The 24,032-nt window shown below is 50.4% G+C and overlaps 1 protein-coding gene across 4 annotated transcripts in view; it reads left to right on the forward strand.

Moving 5' to 3' along the window:
- DDX4 (DEAD-box helicase 4) overlaps positions 1-24,032 on the forward strand; it is a 1,777,277-nt gene that overhangs the window by 1,179,223 nt on the left and 574,022 nt on the right. For all 4 annotated transcript variants that reach the window (XM_086960639.1, XM_086960640.1, XM_086960641.1 and 1 more), the window contains one exon: positions 18,689-18,840. In XM_086960639.1, the coding sequence (XP_086816765.1) occupies positions 18,689-18,840 (152 nt within the window). The remainder of the gene's footprint in view (positions 1-18,688; positions 18,841-24,032) is intronic.

A 24,032-nucleotide genomic window follows, 5' to 3' on the forward strand; every position in this document is an offset into this window, starting at 1 on the left:
TAATAACATTATCGTGGCCGTAAGCTTTTTTTCTCATTTTAGCATGCACTAGTCAGTCAGTGTCTGCTTGGTTGGCGAGTGCCGCAAATCTATTAGACAAAATTAAATCGTCTCTGGGCATGAACCTTGAAGTATTAAAACATGCCCTGCCTTCTTCCCATGGGTTTTTATTATGAAACGGCCTAGTTTTCTCGCCACCAAATAACATGTGTACAGGCGGATAGAAAAAACCCAGGGGCATGGCACGAACGCCCCTACCTACTGGGTCCAAGGGGGAAGCATCCCAGAAGAGGCGGCTAGTTATGTTGCGTTATTTAAAATTGACTATTACACAGTCGCCTATCACACATTTCTTTGTATAACCCACCCAATTAACCCTTCTGCCCGTCAGTATATTGTCTGCAATGTTACTATCGCCCGAACAGTTTGCATTGCACCATTTTTTATGTTACTAAGCAAGGTTTTGTGTGATTCTACCTCCCCGTCAGCTAACTTAGGCACATTTACCAGTATTGCTACAAAATGTGTTGCCTCTGGTGGTAAATTAACTGGGGGTACCGTACCCGAGCGCCCCCCCTGTAAGCCTCGGGCCCTTTCTGATGATGTGGAACTAGGCATAGTTTCCAAAATAGGTGTGGGTATACCCTTATCAACTTTTCCTTTATTGGGCGCAAGGTTACCAGTGGCCGTGTTAGCCAAGGGACCGCCAGCCTTGGGTGCAAGTACCGGTAAAGCTGGTGTACACATCAGTTTGTATGGGGGGCATAGGGACCTGTGAGGTTAAAAAATCATTTATACGGTCACATTTTACCATCAGGGCCTTAACACAGTCCTTCGAAGTCTCAATTATATCTTTGGCAATCTGTATTAGAGCGCATTCCAGTCTGTCAGAAAAGAGTTTTTCTAATAATGATGAGATGCCCTCCTTTGTGATGTATGTAGCAGGTTGACCCCCAATCTGGCCAGATGTATCAAACAAATTGGGTTTCTTGGCTGGCCTCTTTCCATATTTTTTAGAGGGTTTAGTCAGTGCTTTCCTTGATATACTCTCCTTAACACCAGAAACAATAGGTGTGGGCGGTATCACCGTTTCTGGCAGTTCCGGGATAGGAAGTACAGTGGGGGTCTGTGGCATGATTGGTCTACATAATGACCCTCGATTCCAACGGAATACAGTTGATGGAAGAAGTATTAGTTGTGCCTGAGCCCTCTTGAGTACCTTCAAGGCCCAGCTCCCGCTCTGTAACAGCAATCGGAGTAGAGAGTTCGTCCACTTTCGTGGTCAGATATGTTATAATGCTGGAAGTATATTTTGGAACTTTAGCTTTCACTTCCCCCACCGCAGACGTTGGTAACTTTCGCTTACCCATGGTAAAAGGGACGTGGCCCGTCCCGTCCCTGGTCGTCCTTGGACGGCCTTAGACGGCCCGCCCTCTGCCCGGCGACGTCCGCGCGCGTCCCGCGACGCGGGAGGGACCGCTGCTTCTTATGCGCCTCCGGGCGCTGAGGGCTGGCGCTGCTGACACTGGACCCGGCGTCCCCGGGAAAGAGCAGGGGACGCTGGGGAAAGTAGTCGCTCCGAGGGAGGGAGAGCGCTGCAGGAGATCCGGTGTCGTTTGCGGGTACCGTGCCTCTGGACCTCCGCAAACAATGCCCCTCAGATGAGTGCCCCCCTCCTCTGCATGAGCCGCTGCTTCTTATGCGCCTCCGGGCGCTGAGGGCTGGCGCTGCTGACACTGGACCCGGCGTCCCCGGGAAAGAGCAGGGGACGCTGGGGAAAGTAGTCGCTCCGAGGGAGGGAGAGCGCTGCAGGAGATCCGGTGTTGTTTGCGGGTCCCGTGCCTCTGGACCTCCGCAAACAATGCCCCTCAGATGAGTGCCCCTTGGGCTAGGTAAACCGAGTACCAAGGTGCTCCAGCGTAGTCCAACTCTCAAGGCCCAGCTCCCTCTCTGTAACTGCAATCTGAGTAGAGAGTTCGTCCACTTTCGTGGTCAGATATGTTATAATGCTGAAAGTATATTTTGGAACTTTAGCTTTCACTTCCCCCACCGCAGACGTTGGTAACTTTCACTTACCCATGGTAAAAGGGACATGGCCCGTCCCGTCCCTGGTCATCCTTGGACGGCCCGCCCTCTGCCCGGGCTCCGCCCTGCGACGCCCGCGCGCGTCCCGCGACGTGGGAGGAGCCGCTGTTTCTTATGCACCTCCGGGCGCTGAGGGCTGGCGCTGCTGACGCTGGACCCGTCTTCCCCGGGAAAGAGCAGGGGACGCTGGGAAATGTAGTCTCTCCGAGGAAGGGAGAGCGCTGCAGGAGATCCGGTGTCGGTTTGCGGGTCCCGTGCCTCTGGACCTCCGCAAACAATGCCCCTCAGATGAGTGCCCCCTGGGCTAGGTAAACCGAGTACCCCGGTGCTCCAGCGTAGTCCAACTCTCTAAGTGTCTAGATCCACTTTCGTTTTTGACCTACCTAGTCGGGTTCGCCCGAGAACACTAACTTTTGCATTTACTAGCATCCATAGACTTTGTCCCGCATTACGCGTGAGAGTTCCCACTCTGCACACGACGTCCCTAGGCCTCCTGCTTCTAATCTAAGGGTTCAGCATTGTAGGCCTTGCGTTTCTAAAGTCTTTGACAGTAGTACTTACCTGCTAGTAATTTCGCATTCCACTTTTGTAGTATATGGTTTTCCGTGCCCCTCGGGCATTTGTGTAAATTGTGCGACTTTCAGTAATTCTTTAAGAGCTTTGTATTGTGCTTAGCGCCCTGTCCTCATAAAGAGTCCAGGGCTGTTGTGTTCTAAATAAATATCCTTTTATTTTCATAACAACTTGTGTGGTGTCCTTTCACTTGGTGTTCAAAGGGTATATGTGATGGTATAACAGCTGGCTTAACACGCCCTCTAGAGTTTAGCCTAAAGACTGCTCTTGTCCATGCTACTAGGATAGCTGGTCTATAAGGTTGACTTACAACCAATCTTCAATAAGGGTCGTTTGGACTGATACATAGTGATCACTAGAATAGTGAGCTCTGCATATCAGGCCAACTTCTCACACTAATCAATTTTGAATCAATCATATCTGTATATGAAACTAATTCTTTTACCACTTGATAAATTCTATTTCCCTATACACCTTTGTGTTAGTGTTTGTGATCTATGTATTGTTGTGTTTTGATGAATTGTATTTCTTTATAATCACGAATTCATTTTCTGAATTGATTTCTTACAAGGATCATTAATTTATCCTTCCCAGTCAAACTTAAATTATCAATTGTTATTCAAATAAATTCCCTTGAAGGCACTTATACCTCTCTGCCTAATTACCCAAGCCCTTAGGGTAGTTTGGGTTGCTCACTGTTCTATTTTGAACTCTGATGTGGCGCAAGGTCTCTTTCAGCAGTGCGTGTCGGAATTTCCAAGGCGGCACTCGCTCGGCGACGCTTTTCGTCGCGAGTGGAGCTGCGGTCTGTTGTACGCCTTTCCACCTATACCACTTCTGCCTTGAGTGCTGAAGAAGATCCGGCGAGACCGGGCCCAAATCCTCCTGGTGGCTCCGGACTGGGCTCGAAGATACTGATACTGCTACTCAGCATGTCAGTCGATACCCCGATTCGTCTGCCTCTTCAGGAGGACCTTCTGTCGCAGCAGCAGGGGTCGGTCCTCCACCCGAACCTGTCCAGTCTCTACCTCCATGCGTGGAGATTGAGTGGCGACAGTTGAGGCCATTTGACTTGCCTCCTGAAGACTGTGATGTGATTCTGGCAGCCAGGCGTCCCTCCACAAAAATGGTATACGCCTGCAGGTGGAAAAAAATTTGTGGCATGGTGCACAGCAAAGGCTGTGGACCCACTCTGCCCCCCTTTCAGAGGTTCTCCTCTATGTTCTGTCTCTTGCCCAGCAGGGCTCTGCTCTGGGCACTATCAAGGGCTACCTCTCGGCCGTTTCAGCCTTCTTAAGGCTTCCTGATCAGCCTTCTCTTTTCAAGTCCCATGTTATAAATAGCTTCTTGAAAGGCATCAAACACATGTTCCCCCTGTTCCCTTTGTGATGCCTCAGTGGGATTTTAACCTTGTTCTGACTTTTCTGATGCGCGCTCCCTTTGAGCCACTTCATAACTGTCCTCTTAGTCTTCTGACTCTTTAAACCGCATTCCTGGTTGCCATCACCTCTGTCAGGAGAGTGAGTGAGCTCCAGGCTCCATCTTCCTAAACCTCCTTTTCGCTCTGTCAATCCGGACAAAGTTGTTCTGAGGACTCGTCCTTCTTTCCATCCCAAGGTGGTCACAGCCTTTCACATCGGGCAGTCCATCACCTTGCCCACCTTCTTTCCTCCTCCGCATACTTCAAAGGAGGAAGAGAGGCTCCACCATCTGGACCCAAAATGTGCGATCTCCTATCTAGATCGCACACGCCAGTTCTGGGTGGACGACCAGCTCTTTGTTGGTTACGTGGGTGCTAAGAAGGGACGGGCGGTGCACAAGCAGACCTTCTCTCGGTAGGTCGTCTGTTACATCAAGGTTTGCTACTCTTTGGCGAGAAAGGAGCCTCCTGTTGGTCTGGGCGCCCATTCCACTCGGGCCACGGCGGCTACTGCTGCCCTGGGTCGGGGAGTCCCCTTGCAGGACATCTGTCAGGCAGCTACGTGGGTCTCGCTGCACACGTTTGCTAGACACTACTGCCTGGACAGCCAAGTACAGAGAGATGGCTTTTTCGGCCGTTCTGTTGCCCAGGACTTTCTGGTGTGTTCTTGGTTCGCAGACCCACCACCGGGGTTGGTATTGCTGTGGTATCTATTGTAAGGTAAGGAATCGGACACGAACGTGTTTCTTTCAGATGCACAAGTTACTTACCTTTGGTAACGATATATCTATAAGAAACAGGTAGTATTAGATTCCTTACCGCCCCACCCATCCTCCCCCCTTCTGCGAACTGACATCTAGGGTTAAGGATATCCCTTTCAATGCCCTAGTTTCATGGCACCAGTGTCGGTTTCTATCATGGCTCTGCGTTACTGGCACGGAAAGCTATGTACAGAACTGACGTCCGCACGTGAGGGCGGCATCTAAGTACTCCGACGTCATCCTGACGATCACGACGACGGACGCGGAGCCGCAGACGACACCTAGCGACGCGCAGGGGTACTGCTGACGAAAACTTTCCGGATCCAGTCTGACGCCTGGGGATTTTCGAAGGTAGTGAATCTAACACGAACTAATGTTTCTTACAGATAGATCGTTACTGAAGGTAAGTAACTTGTGCTTGGAGCTCAGACGATATGCTGGAGTATGATGGGGCTGATGACAAATGGGCCGTTCCTCCACTTAATTGACCCCCCATCAAAAAATGGACCAATTTAGCAATTCAACTTAATGGAATAGCCATAGAGTTTGATCTTAGGGCAACCAACTTGAGAACGCCTTCGGACACACAGGGGGCTAACCCCTTCAACAGAGTCAGTTGTCCTTCAAAAATCGATTCTATCCTACTTGATGTAAATCTGTGGAATGAGATGACTGACATGTTTGCAGGTATTATGACTGATCGCCATCACAACCCTCTATGTATTTGTGGGCTCCTCCGCCAGACCCTCAGATTAGTAGGGCAGCGATCTGCATTACCAACATTGTCCCCTCTAATTGTAAAAGGCACCTAACTAAAGTGGGCCACGGTCTCTTTGCACGATTCAAATCTATTGGCTATTCGCAAGACCTTTTCTGAGAAAACAGCAGAAATCTGGGCTGTGGTCATGGATACATCGAAGTGTGACATGGTCCCTGCCGTCCATTCCTGCACTGTAGAGATATTAAGCTCCTATTTTCAGGCTCCATGCAAGAATACACTCTGCGTGTTCGCCCAAAAAAACAGCACCCGTGGTATACAAGACCGAAAGCTCAAAAGACAATCTCTGAAATTAGAAATTTGAACTAAAAACTTCTCCAGGGTTAAAACGGCCAGGAAGGATTATAAGGTTGCTTTGCACAAAGCAAAGATTGAGTGGGATGAACGGTATTGGCAAGAGCTGTAGGACGCAAGTCTGGGAAAGAACAAGAACCTCTTCTGGTCCTTAGTGAGTCGTGGAAACAATAGGGACTTAAGCACTATGCCCAGCTATATCATCAGCCACAAATGGCAGGATCATTTTGCGAAACGATATTCCATTTCATAGGACGGTTGTCTGGAGGAGCCATGCAGCACCATAGACATCCCTCCTATAGGGAATGTTAGTGATTCCTTCTCGCGGGTTGAAATAGTCTGCGATTTTGAAATTATTCCCCGCTAAAGCCTAAGAATCATATGGTCTGCCCGCAGATTTATTTTTGTTTGATCTTAGAGGGTGGTCATGCTATTTTCAGCTATTGTTTGATGCCATAGCTGCAGGATGCCCAGTTCCAAAATCCTGAAAAGGCGCAGAAGTAGTTGCTATTTACAAAAAACGTGACAAGGAAGACCCCTCAAATTACAGGCTCATAAGTCTGACTGATGTAATGCAAAAGGGGTTAAGTAGGCTCCTCTTACAGAGAATTCAATCATCGTATGAAGCGGAGGACATCCTCTCACAATACCAGGCGGGCTTTAGGGCCGGTACCGGGACAATCGACCAGGATTTTAGACTAATGCTTATGTACTGGAAGGTTGTTTTATTCGGAAAAGGCAGCCTCTACCTGGCATTTATTGACATAAAAACAGCGTTTGATCTAGTACCTAAGGCTAAATTGTGGCAGATTTGAAAAGATATGGGCATTCAATCGTTAATTCTTAATTTACTAATCCGTCTTCATGAGGGAAACTCTGCTCAGGTGAGATGGGGTGCCCAAGGTCAGATGACTGAGAAGATTCCTGTTGGCAAGGGAGTCCGCCAGGCCAGGTTATGACTCCCACCCTGTTCTCTCTGTATGTGAAAGGGGTGGTGAAGTTTCTGCACCTCTGGCCTGGTCGCCCCCTCGCTCCTCACCTCTCCTGCCCCAGAGCCTCCTGCTGCCTTAGAATCTTCGCCGCTGAGAGCCTGCACCGACGCCGATAGCAGCGCCCCAGCCTCCGTTGGGCTGCCTGCTCCCGTTTTCCCGCCGTTCCTGCCTGCGGCCCCGCCCCCACGCCAGACGATTGGTCAAGACGGTCCTGCCTCCCAGCTGACCCGCCCTCCCGGCTCCCTTCTTATGACGCCCCTCAGCGACAGCGGACGCGCGCAGCGGGAGCACCGATTGAGCGCCGAAGGTGCACCAAAGGTAAGCCCGTCTGCGCCTGGACCGCTCCCAGTGCCAGGACTCCTGGCCCCCGCAGACCCCAGCCCACCCGCCGGACGTACGACGCCGCCACACTCAACGCCGGCCGATTCCCGGGCTGCTACCGAGCCACCCGAGACGCACCCACGGACCCTTCTGCTGCAACTCCTGCAAGTTCACCTGCATCCGGACCTGCACCACTCCAGCACCAACCAAGACCAAGACGAGACACAGCAGCAGCCACCTGAAATGCATCCTGCTCAACACCCGCTCCATCCACAGGCACGCCATCGAGATCTGGAACCTGCTCGACACCACAGCCCCAGACGTCGCCTTCCTCACCGAAACCTGGATGAACGCCTCTTCAGCGCCCGACATCGCCATCGCCATCCCAGAAGGCTACAAGATCATCCGAAGGGACCGCATCAACCACACCGGAGGAGGCATCGCCATCATCCACAGGAACACCATCTGCATCACGACCAACACCGACGACACCCTCGCACCCGCCGAGCACCTGCACTTCCAGGTCCACATCAACCCCAAGACCACCCTCAGAGGCACCCTCATCTACAGACCCCCGGGACCACGCACACAATTCAGCGAAGACATCGCCGACTTCATCAACCCGCACGCCCTCTGCTCCGCTGACTACATCCTCCTCGGGGACCTCAACTTCCACCTGGAGAACAACAACGACCGCAACACCGCCACCCTGCTGGACAACCTCGCAAACCTGGGACTCAAGCAGCTGGTCACCACCTCCACCCACTACGCCGGACACACACTCGACCCAGTCTTCTCATCCAGCAAGGACATCGCCTTCAGCCACGCCACCGGACTCCACTGGACGGACCAAAGCTGCGTCCACTTCAGCTTCAGAAGGACCACGATCCACCACCACCAGCAACAGGTTGCACGCAGAAGCTGGAACAAGATCACAGCCGACCAGCTCGCGACCTCCCTGAGCATGAACCCTCCCACCAGCACAACGAACCCAAGCCAGGCGGCCACCAACCTCACGAAGTGGATCAGCGACTGCGCAGACGACCTCGCCCCACTGAGGACCCCGCCTAGCAGACCCAGCAGCAAGAAAGCCCCATGGTTCACCGACTAACTCAAGAGCTCCAAGAAGAACTGCCGAGCCCTCGAGAGAACCTGGCGCAGAGACCCAACTCCGGACAACATGGCTGCCCTCAAGCTCGCCACCCGAAAGCACCACCAACTCATCCACGCCACCAAGAAAACCGCTTTCAAGGAACGACTGGACAATAACACACACAACAGCAAGGAACTCTTCAACATCTTCAAAGAGCTCTCCAACCCCAACGCCGGAAACATCACCCCTTCGCAAGACCTCTGCAACTCCCTTGCCTCCTACTTCCACAACAAGATCGCGGACATACACAACAGCTTCAGCACTCAACCGACGCACGCCACGACCGAACCACCGCCCCCCACCACCACCCTCCACGCCTGGACTCCGATCAGCACCGAAGACACCGTCCGCACGATGAACTCTATCCACTCCGGATCGCCGACCGACCCCTGCCCCCACCACGTCTTCAACCAGGCCGACGCTGTCATCGCACCACACCTGCGGGACATCATCAACACCTCCTTCGACACCGCTGCCTTCCCGGAGAGCTGGAAACACGCCGAACTCAGCGCCCTACTCAAGAAGCCATCAGCCGACCCCACCGACCTCAAGAACTACCGCCCCATCTTGCTGCTCCCGTTTCCTGCAAAAGTCATCGAGAAGACTGTCAACAAGCAGCTGGCCGCCTTCCTCGAGACGAACGGATCCCTCGACCCCTCGCAGTCTGGCTTCCGGGCCAACCACAGCACCGAGACCGCCCTGATCGCAGCCACCGATGACATCCGAGCCCTGCTTGACAACGGAGAAACAGCGGCCCTCATCCTCCTAGACCTCTCCGCGGCCTTCGACACTGTCTGCCACCGTACCCTAGTACAACGCCTCAGCAACGTCGGAGTCCAGGAGAAGGCACTGGAGTGGATCATCTCCTTCCTCGCCGGAAGGACACAGTCCGCCTCCCTCCGTTCAGATCTGAAGCCATCGAAGTCATCTGCGGCGTTCCTCAAGGCTCCTCGCTCAGTCCAACCCTCTTCAACGTCTACATGAGCCCCCTCGCGGACATCGCATGCCAGCACAACCTCAACATCATCTCCTACGCCGACGACACCCAGCTGATCCTCTCCCTCACCAACGACCCCGCCACCGCCAGAGCCAACCTTGACGAAGGGATGAAAGAGGTAGCCGAATGGATGAAGAACAGCCGCCTGAAACTGAACTCGGACAAGACGGAAGTCCTCATCCTGGGATCCTCACCCTCCGCCTGGGACGACTCCTGGTGGCCCCCCGCCCTAGGCAGCGCACCCAAACCAACAGACCACGCACGCAACCTGGGCTTCATCCTGGACTCCTCCCTCTCCATGACCAGACAAGTCAACGCCGTCTCCTCGACGTGCTTCAACATCCTGCGCATGCTACGTAAGATCTTCCGGTGGATCCCCACCGACACCAGGAAGACTGTCACCCAGGCCCTCGTCACCAGCCGTCTGGACTACTGCAACTCCCTCTACGCCGGAACCACCGCCAAACTCCAGAAGAGACTCCAGCGGATCCAGAACGCCTCTGCACGACTCATCCTGGACATCCCCCGTCGCAGCCACATCTCCGGACACCTGAGAGACCTGTACTGGCTCCCGGTCAACAAGAGAATCACCTTCCGACTCCTCACCCACGCACACAAAGCCCTACACAACCAAGGCCCAGGATACCTCAACAGCCGCCTCAACTTCTACGCTCCCAAACGCCAGCTTCGATCGACCGGCCACGCCCTCGCCGCCGTCCCCCGTATCCGAAGAGCCACCACAGGGGGACGGTCCTTCTCCTACCTCGCCGCCAAGACATGGAACTCCCTCCCGACCCACCTCCGCCTGACACAGGACCACCTCGCCTTCAGGAAGCAACTCAAGACCTGGCTGTTTCGAGCAGTAGCGGACCCCCCTCCCCTAGCGCCTTGAGACCCTCTGGGTGAGTAGTGCGCTTTATAAATGCTTTGATTGATTGATTGCAAGAAGACCCAGCTGATGCCCCAATCCTGGCAGGCAGCAAATTGCCAACTCTTCTGTTGGCTGACAACACCTTGTTGATGTCAGACTCCAGTTGGGCTACAAAAATTAATGATCCGATATCAATCTTTCTGTGATGCAGAACGGAGATTGGACTTGGAATACTCGCCAGCCACTGAAGAGCCAAATCTCTATCTTCTCGTTCGCAGGCGATTAACCTCAGTCCATATCGTTCTGCCCCAACAGAACTGACCAATGGAGTACCTCAGGGCTCCTGCCTGAGCCCGACTTTGTTTAATATCTATGTGGCTCCTTTGGCCAATCTGTTAAGGACTTGTGGGTTTACCCCATCTCCTATGCTGACGATACCCAGTTGCTCTTTCCATTTGCCAAGTTTACTCCATCAGTGCAGGCCACCTTCTCTTCAGGAATGAGAAGTATTTCCCAATGGATGAGGAGTCATTTTCTTCAGTGCAACGTGGGAAAGACGGAGATCATGCTTTTTGGCGAGGCCCAATTATTATGGACCCCTAACTGGTGGCCAATTGATTTGGGTACTCCTCCCTTTCCGAAAACCTGTGTTAAAAACCTAGGCGTTGGCCTTGAACAGGCTCTTACTATGAAGGAGCATGCAGCGCAGACAGTCTGCTCTTGTTTTCATGTGCTGGGTCTGCTGCGGCGCATCCTCCCTTTACTCCCCGATTCGACCCAAAAGACGTTGACCCAGGCACTTTTTCTAAGCCGCCTGGATTATTGTAATGGTCTATTGGTTTCCGCCAATGAGGCTGCCCTCGACAGACTACAGTTTGTCCAGAACACGGCAGCACGCCTGATCCTAAATGCCCCCCCAGGACTGCCTCCCGACCTTTGCTCTGTCAGCTTCACTGGCTCCCCATACGGGAGTGAGTGCAATTCAAGGTCTGTTGTATTATATATATAAGGCCTTGTATAAATCAGGCCCCACTTACCTTGCTGACAAATTCACCTCCTATATACCTCTGAGGTCTCTCCGCTCAGGAACCAAATTCCTACTCGAGGTACCTGGAATAAAAAGGGCCAGACAGGGCGGGAAGTCCCTATCCTAGCTGGGCCCCCACTATTGGAACAATTTTCCGCTGCAACTAAGTGCACGGATTATCTCCATTTTAGGAAACCGCTTAAGACCTCTTTTGTTTTAGATTTTCAGTAAACTGCTTTCCACACGCTGCCCGTCCAAGCGCAGAGATATCCCTTCGGGTGTCAATTCTAGTGCTTTACAAATAAATAAAATGCAAGGGGCTTAGGTATTAATACCACAAAGACGAAGCTCATGGCTTTTAACCTTCACAAATCTTTTAGGAATAATTTTACACTGAATGGTACTCCCCTGGAGAGAGTCGGGAACTTTGAATATCTTGGCATACGACTCTCTGATAAAATGCACTGGAGGCCCCATTTAGCTAAAATGCTTTTGAACCATAAACGTATAATCGGGGCACTAAGCAAAGAACATCGTATAGTAGGCCAGTTGCCCCGGCGCTCATAGTTTATGAAGCAAAGGCAGTCAGCTTGGCTCTGTACGGAGCCGAGCTATGGGGGTTCGAAAACGTGGCTGAGTTGAGTAGGTCTGACCACACATTTGTTAGGGATTTGATAATGCTCCCCCGTAACAAACCCATTAACACCTTTAATGTATGACCTGTGTAGGCGACCGTTTAGAGCAATTGCTTGGCTACGCCCACTGCAGTTTTGGGCTCGCCTAAGGTGTACTAAGGAGCTTACCAACTACTCCGCTCTAACGGAGGTAATGAATTTGGATGTGGACCATAGGGTCAAGTGGATATAACATGTGAAGAAAACTATGATGCAACTTGGCCTTAAAGAAGCATGGGATACCCAAATTCCCCATAGTAAGGTGGATCTTAAGCGTTATTATTGGGTTTGGATTGATAGTCAACAGCTGGTGGTTCAACACCTGGTGGGCTCTCTGAATGTCAGGGCGGACAAACTCAGCCGAAGATGCCTAGCAAATAACATATGGCCTCTCACTCTGAAAGTTGTGCGTGGTCTCTTTTAAGAGTGGGGAGAGCCTTTGTTGGATCTGTTCACCACCACTGAGAAGGGGCAATGTCAGCTGTTGTGTCCTGTAGTGTCCACGGTAGCCCTCACTTGTTTGGAGCTCTGGCCTCTTGTACACCTTTCCACCAGTGACACATCCTGCCCAAGATTAGGAACTACCGGGCCCAAATCATTCTTGTGTCTCCGGATTGGGCACGTAGAGTATGATATCCCGATCTTTTGAATATGACCAACTGGCCTCTGGTCAGACTGCCTCTTTTGGTGATCTTTTGTCGCAACAGGGCAGAGGGTTCTGCACATAAAACGAATCCCCCTCCGCCGCCTTGTGTGGTGATTGAAAAGTGACAGTTGACAGCTTTCGACAATGCGCTTGATGTTTGCAATGCTACTCTGGTAGCCTAGCGTCCCTCTAAGAAGATGGTCTATGCTTGCTGATGCGACAAATTTGTGGTATGGTTTGCATCCAGGAACATTGACACCCTCCCTGCACCGCCTTCTCATTTTTACTATGTTTCTGTCTTTGGTCCAGTTCAGGGCTATTTATTAGCCATTCCAGCTTTTTTGCAGTTGCTGGTCTAACCTTTTTTCAAATCTCCTGTTGTAACTAGGTTCCTCTAAGCTTTACAACATTTGTTTCTTCCCTGATCATTATCATGCACTAATGGGACTCACATCAGGTCCTCATTTTTCTCACTGCTGTACAAATGTCCACTACGTTTGTTAGCCCTAAATATGGCTTTCTTAGTGGCTGTGACATCAGGCAGGGAGGATAAGTGAAATGCAGGCACTCGGTGCATCCTCTTCATACTGATCTTTCCCCCTGATAAGCTGGTTCTGCTGAAGGTACTGACACCCTTCTATGTAGGCCATACCATCACCTTGGCTACCTTCTTTGCTCTGCCTCGTCCTTTTAAGAAACAGAAGAGTCTATTTTCTGGACCCAAAAAGACCATTGTTCTGCGTTGATCAAACTAAAGATTTCCGGTTTGATGATCAACTCTTTATAGGTTGTGTTGGAGCTAGAAAGCAAATGCAATGCAGAAATGGATCATCTCATGATGGATAGTGCTCTGCATAAAGATCTGCTACGAATTGGCCAAACACAACCCTTGAAGGGGTTTGTGTGCTCACTCCACCAGATGCAAGGCCGCAACCACTGCGTTAGCTCGCAGAATCTCTTTTCTGGACATCTGGCAGCAATGTAGGTGTCACTACATATGTTCATAAAACACTGCTGCCTGGACAGCCAGATCTGTTGTGATGAGCATTTTGCCTATTCGGTCCTGCAGGACTTCTTGGTCTAATCAGTTTGCAGATTTACCTCCAGGGCGATATTGCCTGTTAAAGTCTCAATCAGAGGAACAAGTTCCTTATCTGGTAAAATCTGTCTAGCTGCATATTACTTACCGATCCTCCCCACTCTGCAAATTGATTCCATTGTGAGGGTCACCCTTCTTAGGGCCTTAAAAATTAACACTAGTTATCAATTTTCCTCGTGGCTATGCGATCCTGGCGTGGAAAGCCGTAAAAAGAAAGACTTCTGCACACTGGAGTGGTGCCTATTTAGGCATCGTTCATGTAACTTCTGACATGGATGATGTCACCACCTACTGGTGTGCAGGAGTGATGCTTAAAAATTTCTGGTTCCAGTCTGATGCCTTACGTCAACGCGCGACTCCGCCCCTGCGTTGCCGCGCATGTGATGTCAGCGAGGTCACAAGTCTCACCCTGGCGCGCCTTCGTCATTTGTTTCCTTTTTCGTGTGCAGCGCGGATCCAGTTCATGCTCCGGGCCTGTTTAGGCCTTCCCTTCGCTATTGCATGTGTTTGTGGGAACAGTGCGCAAATGCCTTCGAGCTTTAAAATGTGCTCATCTTGTGGAAACCTGATGTCGGCGACGGACCCTCACCTCATTTGCATGCCGTGCTTGGGGGAAGATCACGGCTCCTCTGATTGCGAGGTGTGCCAACAGTTGAAGCCGAACTCGTGGTGGGAGCGCCGAATGAAACTTCCCTCGGTTCGCATGTCCAGATCAGGTTTGTCACCTCGAATAGCTTCTGCGGAAGGTTTTCGACACAGCCGTCAGTCGTCGTCCTCATCCCTATCCCTATCCTATGCCGCAAGAGCATTGCTTCCCTGTCGGTAAGTGTCGCAGTTTGTCCCCAAGGGCTGGTTTCCGGCCGGTTGCGGGTGTAGGCTCTCAACGGGTGATGCAGCCCCGCGTATCGTCCCCCTAGCCACCGTTTCACGGTGAGGGGGGCGTCTAGAGCCCAGATGGAGACATATGCAACGGCTTTGCAGGCCTCGCTGGCATCTCCTCCTCCTTACCCTCATGGGACGTTGGCGGATCCCTTGTGTTGTGCAGGGCCCTCCGTGGCAGCTCCAGCCCCGGTGCCAACTGGCTCTGTTCCAGGCTTGGAGGGTGTGGTGCCGTTGGTATGCGGCCCTTTGGAGTCCCTCCTTCGGGCCACAGCGCCTCAGCTTCGCCGCAAACTCCAGCGGGAGTCCCTGTAGTGTCGCGGGAGGTCACCAGGGCTCGGGTCGCATTCAGAGCCCCTCTCAGTCCTAAAGACAAGCATCTATCTTGTCTGAGGTGATGCCGCTACGGCTCCGGCGGTTGCAGGGCCTGGCGGCGCCACAGGGGTCAGCGGACCCCCCTCGTCCCATCATGGGTCGAGGCTGGTGGGGGACCCCTCGTCTCCACGCAGGCGGCTGCCTCGTCGGAGGCAGAGCTGGTGCCGTTCCAGCGTCGTCCCTTAGCCGTCTCGGCTCCGGCCAGACCTGGTCTCCTGCACCGTGTGGTGTGGAGGAGGCCTGTCTGGCGTCTCATTTGGCATTGGACGACGACGTCCTGCCTCAGATTGCGGACTCTACGGCACCGAACAGGCCTGGGATCGTGGACTCCTCTCCGGATGCCTCCTCTTCCCCGGAGGTTGGGCGCATGCTGGTGTCGTCCCCTGCATCCAGGGGGGGGGGGGGGGAGAGAGAGTTTCCCCAACGTCGTCAAAGGATGGCTCCTCGCCATTACCGCAGTTTTTGCCAGAGGGGCCGCAAGTCCCCCATTCCTCGGCCCCCCTTCCTCCTTCCTGGACCTGGCCCTTCCCCACTCCGATTGGCTTAGGGGATGGCCGCGTTATCTTGCAGCCGTCGCCTATAGAGGAGCTGCTTTCCCCACGGCAGGGCCCTATGGAGGCCGGTGCTGCCTTCACTTGTGCGGTTTCCACGGCTGTGGGGATTTTGCGCATTGGTCATCCGGCTGCCCATTTCCCTGCGTATCATCTTCTGGAGCTTCTCCACCAGGGCTCTGGTGGGAAGGAGCTGCTGCTTCCCTTTGAGGGTTCCCTCCAGTCTTCTCTGATGGGGGTGCCCCGCCATGGGAGATCTGGTGCCCGAACACCTTCTGCACCGGCACCTTACAGCAATGCGAGACACGGTGTGTCTTTCCCTTCAACTCTCTACCAGAAGCCCTCTTTTGCAGACTGTCTTTCCCTCCCTGCCACCGCTGATGTCTCCTCCATTACCGGAACCCCGTTGGCTGGACTCTTGAGGGCGCAATATGTTTGCCTCGACCAGTGCGGCTCTACGGGCCCTTAACACTTTGTGTTGGCTACGGCCACTTCTTGCTTGTGGGACTTTGCAGAGTACCTTGGATCTACCGCTACTCAGGAGGTTGTTGGGGTTAATTTGCGGCACCATGCGTTAGATGGCCGGGAGCTGGCGGCGTTTATTCTTCGCTCAGCTCTGGACATCTCAGAGGTGCTTGTTCGTGCCATGGCTTCTTCGGTTGCCCTTCGCCACCATGCTTGGCTTTGGCACAGTGTGTTCCCGGAAAATTTTAGGGAACGGCTGTTAGATCTTCCCTTCGATGGCACTCTTTAGTTCCAGGCGCCGGCAGACTCGGCCATCCAGAGGTTTTTGGCGAGGCTTTGACCTCCGCCTCCTCTTCCCTATTCTCCCCCTCAGTTACCTTTGAGTTGATCTGGTTTTTGGGAGCTGTTCTGTCATTGGGACGGATTGCCCCTTCTGTGTGATCTGTGTGCTTGTTGACTGCTGGCCGGCCCTTCTTGACTGTGTGTTTGTGCTTTGAGTTAACTACACCAGGTTGGCCCTGAGATTAGGCCTTCTGTTTTCTTTGGCTGCTTGACAAACCTTCTGCAAGGATTTTTCCAGCGGATCTTTCTGTTGTCCTCTGCTGCAGAAGTTTCTTCCTAAAAGGGTTCCCATGTCTTGGGACTTAACATACCCTATGTGGGGTAGTGGTATTTATTGTATAGCTTGTTCTGTGCTTTGAAGTTATGGTCGCCTTTGGGCCTCTGCTCTCCCTGGCGTTTTAAGTACGTTGCAGGTGCACTTCCCTTCTGGCTTGGAATGTCTTTGGTGGCGCCCCGGGGTATCCTTCTCCGGGTCGATGCGCTGTTAGCCGGGCCTGACCTGGTGTCTGCGGCCTGGCGTCATGGCTCTGGTTCCACGCCTTTTTGTGTCATGTGTGCGGACCATTCCCTGAGGTGTGTTCAGGCCCTACTTCGCCTTACTGCTCTCTGTCCTGGGGGCTGAGATGGATTTCTGTTCCTCCCTCTATAAGGCGCACCATGCCCTGTTTTCTTGGGTGCCCCTGGGCTACTCTTTCTGCTTCCGCCTGCTTCATTGCTGTCGGCACTGTTCTGTCTGGTCTATTGACTTCTGGCTGTGGTACGTTCAGCTGCCTTCTTCGCGGGGTGTGTTCCCGGTGGGGGGGCGGGGGGTTGCCTTCTTTCTGCCTCGTCTCCTTCGTGTCTCTAGGTTGATCTTCTTTCTCTTCCTTGCCTTGGGCTTGGATGGAGATTTTGTGGCCTGATATGGGCGTGGAGTGCTTCGGCCTCCTCTTGCCTTGCCCTAGTTTCCTCTGCTGAGTGTGAACGGGCTTCCTATTCTATTCTACTCCCGAATCCCCCCTGGGGATCAGTGGTGTTCTGACTGCAGAGGTTCCCTTTGCCTGGGGGACATGGCTCCTCACCCTGTCTGTCTGACTCATCCCCTGTGGTACCCTCTGTTGTGACCAGGCTGCTGGGGTCCTCTCGCAGACCCTCCTTCCCCTTGGGTATGGCTAGGGTATCTATTCTACATGATGGAATCTGCGGCTAGTAGCATCTATCAGATGTACGAGTTACTTACCTTCGGTTACGATGTATCTGGTAGAGACTATTCTAGTCGCAGATTCCTTCACGGCCCGCCCTTCCTCCCCGTTCTGCAAGCACCCTTTCGTTTGGTCTTCTGCATTCGCCTCCCTGTGGGTGGCTAAAGCTTCGGTGCGTGCATTCTGTCCCTCTTTGCTGGCAGGATGTTCATTCTGTTTTTGTTCCTTCCTTACCTTTTGGCGCTTGGGAGGATCGGTTTGAAGGTATTTCTGTGCCTTTTTGTTCTAGTTGCCCCAGGTTGAGGCCTCCCCCCCCCCCCTTCTCTTGCCCCCTTTTATTACTAGGGGTCCAGGCCCCTCTGCTATCCTCTAGGTTGTGGTCTTTTGGTTGGGCTTCTGCCCTTGTTCCTTACAGGGGTTGTCACATTCTGTGTTGGGGGCTGTCTGGGAGTTTTGTTGTGCCTTGTTTGTCACACTGCTTCCCCTTCATTGTAATTGGTTGGGGTTGTGGTCCTGTTATGTTTTCATTACACTTTTCTTGTGTTCTTGACTCCAAAGGGGGGTGAGCTATCTTTGTGCTTGCTGGGTTGCTGTTCAGGGCTATGCTCTGTTCTTTATTCTTTATCCCTGCCTGGGGTACTGCAGTTTTTGGCACCGCTCCTTATGGTTGTGTTCCCCACCATTCCTTTCTTCTTTTCGCACACCGCTTCTATACTCACGGTTTTGTCTGATGGCTCCGCGTTGTGGTGCGGAAAAGTACTCCGAATAAAACTGACATAGGCGCGCCGGGGTGGGACTTAGGTGACCTCGCTGACGTCACGTGCGCAGACGCCGCAGCGGCGGAGTCGGGTGGTGCCGTCCCCGTCTCTCCCACCCCCCCTCCCCTTTACCCAGCCCACAGTGATTCTGTGGCAAAAAAAATTCTGGATCCAATCTCACACCTGGGGATATTTCTACGTGAAGGAATCTGCGGCTAGAATTGTCTCTACCAGATACACCGTTACCGAGGTAAGTAACTCGTACATTGGGACATCGGGCCATTACATAACTTGAAATGTCACCAGGTTTTGGCTGGTGCAGTGCCCTAACTAGAGTTACTAGCCAAATCGAGAATACCCACCCACCTGGAATGCTTTGGACCTCTTTATTCACTGTAATATTAATTGACTAATTCTTTCGTTTTTCTCATTTCCTCTAACCACAGGCAGCTTTCCTTTTGCCAATCCTGGCTCACATGATGCAGGATGGAGTTCCTCCTCACAGTTTAGATCTGCAAGAACCTGAAGCAATAATTGTAGCTCCGACAAGGGAACTAATCAACCAGATCTTTCTTGATGCAAGAAAGTTTGCATATGGGTATGTTGACAATTGAAATAGTAACCACATTTTGTATCATAATAACATAAAATTACTATAAAATTTGAACGAATGGTGTACATATTTTAATACACAATGGATAAATATGTACCGGTAGTTTACGGGTCACTGACAGAATATCAGAACCAAAAATATCATATGGACAGATTATTGTACTAAAAATATCAAGGACCAAAATATTGAGAAGATAAGTGCAAATAGGCAAGAATAGTTTTATTATTCTTACCTCCACATATAAGTACCTTGAAGATATGTATATCTGTAAGGTACATATGTGTGAAGCTTAAATATAATAACACTTTATTTACCTATTGAAACTTGCCTTCAATATTTTTATCTTCCATATTCTTGACAAGATATTTTATTGCCAATTTGTTTGGTTCTGATATTTGTCTAAACACTGTAGTTTACCCTGCTTCTTCTTGTTTTCATCAAATACAATTTCTTTACTTTAGCATTGCCAGTCCTGTGTCTGTAGAAACTATATGGACCTTAGTCAGCTTAATTGATTGGCCATTTATAATGTTATCCTTTTGTATCTCCTTCAGAACTTTAATGTCTCAGAATATTAAAAACATTAATAGGAATGTATGCATAAGCTTTCTCTTCTCACATCCAGGTGCAACACTTTTTAAATATAGTTAATTCTACTTGTCCAAATGTAAAAATATTGCTACCTCTTCTTCACATGATGATTGACAAACTTAAGTCATTGTATCAGGTTTGACATTGTGATGGATAGTTTAAATAGACTGACACTTTTTGCGACACTTGTGCATCCCTTCTGGCTAACTTTTACAAAGTCCATTCTCAACACTTCTGTACTGAAATTTGGCCAAGGTTGTATAAGTTCTCCTCCAGATGTCTACGAAGCTACCATTACCAAGGTGTTGCAGGTTATGTGTGGTTTAAGACAGACTGCGGGATCCAATTCAGAAATTACTTTCCTTTCCATAAGCCACTTATTAGGGATGAGCAACCTCACCACTTGGTAATTAGCAAGTATGTCTTTTGTGAAATGAGATGGTCTCATGACTTTGACTCTTGTATTACTGAGCAGTAGTTTTAAATAATGAGCTAGGAAAAGAAAACCTGAAGAATACACCTTTCTAATGGATACTACTAACCGCAGATTCCTCACCTTGTGTATGTCCCTAGGTGTCAGACTAGATATGAAGATTTTTCTCAGTAATTTCCTTCGGCCGCCGGTATGTGGCGTCATGCTACTCGGCATTGGATATCTCCTGCCCCGGAACTAACATTGGGGCCACAATATAACTGCCACCTCCGCGAGCCGACATCAGTTTCTTTCTAAATCTGTCTACACTGTCAGAGGCTGAACTCTTAGTAATCCAATTTTGCCAGGATGCAGATCTCTCATTGAAATCTCATTGAAATCTTTTTAGTATGAATCAAAGGAGTCCCTTCCACAGAATGGGAAGAAGGACGAGGTGGTGAGACATCGGTAGATGGATAGAGCAGTGGTTCTTAAACTTCTGTAGACCCCCTTTTAATCATTACTGGAATTGGGGGAACCCGACTGAATCCTTATTAAGATTAGCGGCACCGCTAATAAGTAGTTATTGGAGTCCGGGGACACCAACTTAAACAGTTTTGATTATATAAACCTCAAAACAATACGCAACAATACAAAAACAAGCATTATTCCAAAAATACTACTATTTTGAAGTATTTTATGTAATTACAAAACAAATATAAAAAAACTAAATGTATCAGTGACGCAAAATTTGAAGCTTTTCTAAATTCAAATGAAGTCGCAAATAAGTCTGAGTATACCAGTGTCATTTTTAGCATCCGATTTACGATTTATTCATTTTCTAATTTACGTATATACCGTTTATTATTGTATAATTTTGAGTTGCAACTACGGATCCATAGGTTTACCCGGACCACTGGTTAGGAGCCACTGAGGGAGAGTCTCCATCAGAAACAGTGTTAGCGAAGGTAAGTAACATGATGGTTACTTCTGACCACAGATTTCTCACCTTGTGAATGGATGCCAAAGCAGTACCTACTCAGGTGATGGATTTGTGGAATGGGTCGACCAGACAATACTTCTGGACTTTACAAATGGGCCAAGAGCCCTCCCACTGGATCTGTCTCTCCAGGCAGAAGTGCATTGTGAAAGTGTGAATTGACATCCACGTCATAGCTTGGCAGATAGCCAGTGCGGTGGCAGCAGCTTTGGCTCTGGTAGAATGAGTTATTTGACTAGTTCAATGCAGATCTTTATACAAATGACAATCCATATGGACATAGTCTGTTTCTGCTCTACCTTTCTTCGCACCAGAAAAATCCACAAAAGTTTGATTGGCCACCTGAGGATCCTTGGTGCAATCAGTGTAAAAGCTCAGAGCTCTCTTCAGGCCTGGGCGATGGAGTCTTTCTTACTCCTTGAATGGATGAGGAGAAGCAAGGAACGTCAGTAGGGTGGCACTGTGCAATGTAGAAAGGCCTAACAAATTTTGGGAGGAACTCTATCTTTGTCCTTAGCAATACCTTGTCTGGAAAAGGTGTATGATTGCTGGGCGGGAAGTGCTTGCAGCTCACTCACACGACAATCGGAAGTGATCGAAATGAGGAACACTGTTTTTAACATGTGCAACTTTAAAGAATAACTGTGTTGGCTGGAACAGGGTTCACATCAAGAAAGTGAGAAATAGATTGAGGTATCACAACTTCTTCGTACACTAGTGCTCTTTTACGCCACTAGGTGGTGTCCTGGGACAATTCATGGACCTCGTTCTGCTCAAGAAGTGACAGAGCGGAGCCGCTGATGTGTTTTACCTAGGACCCCGATCAATATTGTGACCTCATGCCCCTGTACGGCTATAATCAATACATATCCCTATAATGGCATAAAAATAAGAGCCATATTTCAGTAACTCGCCTCTGCAGTCCATGACAGTCCATGACACAGCAGAAGCCACTTCCTTAGATTCCTAGATAGCACACCGAGTTCTTTCGACATACCAAACCCCCAGCAACCTGGGAAAGCCCTGCTTGCTTTATTTTGATTAGTAATAGAACTCCTGCGAGCACTGTAAGAACGGCCAGTTCTTAGTGACATCTTTATTGACGTCTTATGTCCAAAAACTTACGTCAAACTCAGCTCCTTTCAGGTATAAATATACCAACGTTGCCTTAAGCAAACACACGGTGGTGGTGAATACTGGAGCAGAACAGCTGTCCCCTTGCAGAGAGCCCAGCAGATGCGAGAAGCCCACGGACCCTGCCCCTCCTTCTTGACGCGCTGAGAAAGACGCTGTCTTTTCTCTTGCAGAGAAAATCCAGCTCTGGCGTTTCCAGCCTACCCTTGCGGGTGACTGGGATATCGGGTCCTGAGAGGAGATACCAGACTTCCTGCATTCTATTCCAGAGGTACGGTGCTGACTAAACCCTTAGAGAGAATTCTTGAAACAAACTCTTGGCAAAACCAACTTAACTTAAACTGTTACTTACTCCCTCCCTTGTATTAGGCTTAGGTCAGGTACACCGGGGTAGGCGTAGTTAGAAGCACCAGTTGAGGTCGTTAGCTAATGTATATATGAATGTATATATTTTATTCATTTTAATCATCTTATGGCTAAGAAACCATATCAATGCTTTGGCAGTATTATTTCGTAATACTCCTTTTACTGTACGCACTTTTCATAATAAGTCTTGCAATTGTGGCAATTCATTTCTCTTGCATGAGAAGGAAGACTGCTCAATAAATAATATCTTTTATTGAAAAACGCCCGTCTCTCTCTATTCTCTGCACTCTGGTGAAAGTAAATCTGCACAACTGACTGAGTGAAATAGCTGTCTATTGTTTCACACGACTCTAGAGATTGACTCTTATTCTGAGGAGCAAAGTTGTCATGTTTATGCGGTTATCGGAAGCTGAATCCCTTCTTGTCTGAGCCAGGGAAGCTGATCACTTCCTATTAAGTCAAGAAAGTTTCCAGTGACCTCTGAGCTAGCTGGCGCAAACCTAAATTAAGTCTAACATAGTCAATAGAGACCTAGAAGACCGCAGTCCTACCTCTACACTGCTGTTTGTTATTCCAATGCGCAGAGCCTATAGGGAAAATAGGAACTACACTACACCGCATTTAGGCACGAGCCCTATACGCTGACTTAAGCTCCTTTTTTCCCCATGTTTTTTATTGCAGATCCTAAGCTCTGCTCCTTTTTTTGTTGGTTTACAAATCCCTTCCAACATTTTTTGCAATGTGCTAATGAACGATGTTCCAAGATTAGTGTTGAAATTGTGCCTTGACTGCCCACAACAGATGTCGGTGATGGACCTGCACGAGGTGTGCCTCTGGTGTTTGAGCTCAGTTCATGACTTAACGTTATGCGCAGAAAGTGCCCTCATACATCTGAAAGTGATCAGTACCTTGAAGCAAACGGTATGTCACCGAACACTGCTAAGTCGAGAGTACGCACTCACTCCTTATCTTGATAGTGCTGCAGCGACAATTCGTCTTCATGATCGAGGTCATCCAGCTAGTCCAGATCGAAAGCTAAGCAGCATAAGAAATCAAAGTATGACCATACTCTATTCCTCCACTCAATCAATCAATCAATCAAAGACATTTATAGAGCGCACTACTTACCCGGAGGGTCTCAAGGCGCTTGGGGGCGGGGGTGCTGCTACTGCTCGAACAGCCAGGTCTTGAGCTTCTTCCTGAAGGAGAGGTGGTCTTGGGTCAGGCGCAGGTCGGTCAGGAGGGAGTTCCAGGTCTTGGCGGCCAGGTAGGAGATGGACCTTACTCCTGTTGTCGTTCTTTGGATGCGGGGGACGGCGGCGAGGGCGTGACTGGCTGATCGGAGATGGCGTTTGGGAGCGTAGAAGTTGATGCGGTTGTTGAGGTAGCTCGGGCCTTGATCGTGTAGGGCTTTGTGTGCGTGGGTGAGGAGGCGGAAGGTGATTCTTTTGTTGACGGGGAGCCAATGCAGGTCTCTCAGATGTCCGGAGATGTGGCTGTGTCATGGGATGTCGAGGATGAGTCTGGCTGAGGCGTTCTGGATCCGCTGGAGTCTCTTCTGGAGCTTGGCGGTGGTTCCGGCGTAGAGGGCGTTGCCGTAGTCCAGTCGGCTGGTGACGAGGGCCTGGGTGACCGTCTTCCTGGTCTCGGTGGGGATCCACCGGAAGATCTTCC

The sequence above is a fragment of the Lissotriton vulgaris genome, chromosome 3_1, assembly GCF_964263255.1.
Source record: "Lissotriton vulgaris chromosome 3_1, aLisVul1.2, whole genome shotgun sequence".
Lineage (NCBI taxonomy): Eukaryota > Metazoa > Chordata > Amphibia > Caudata > Salamandridae > Lissotriton > Lissotriton vulgaris.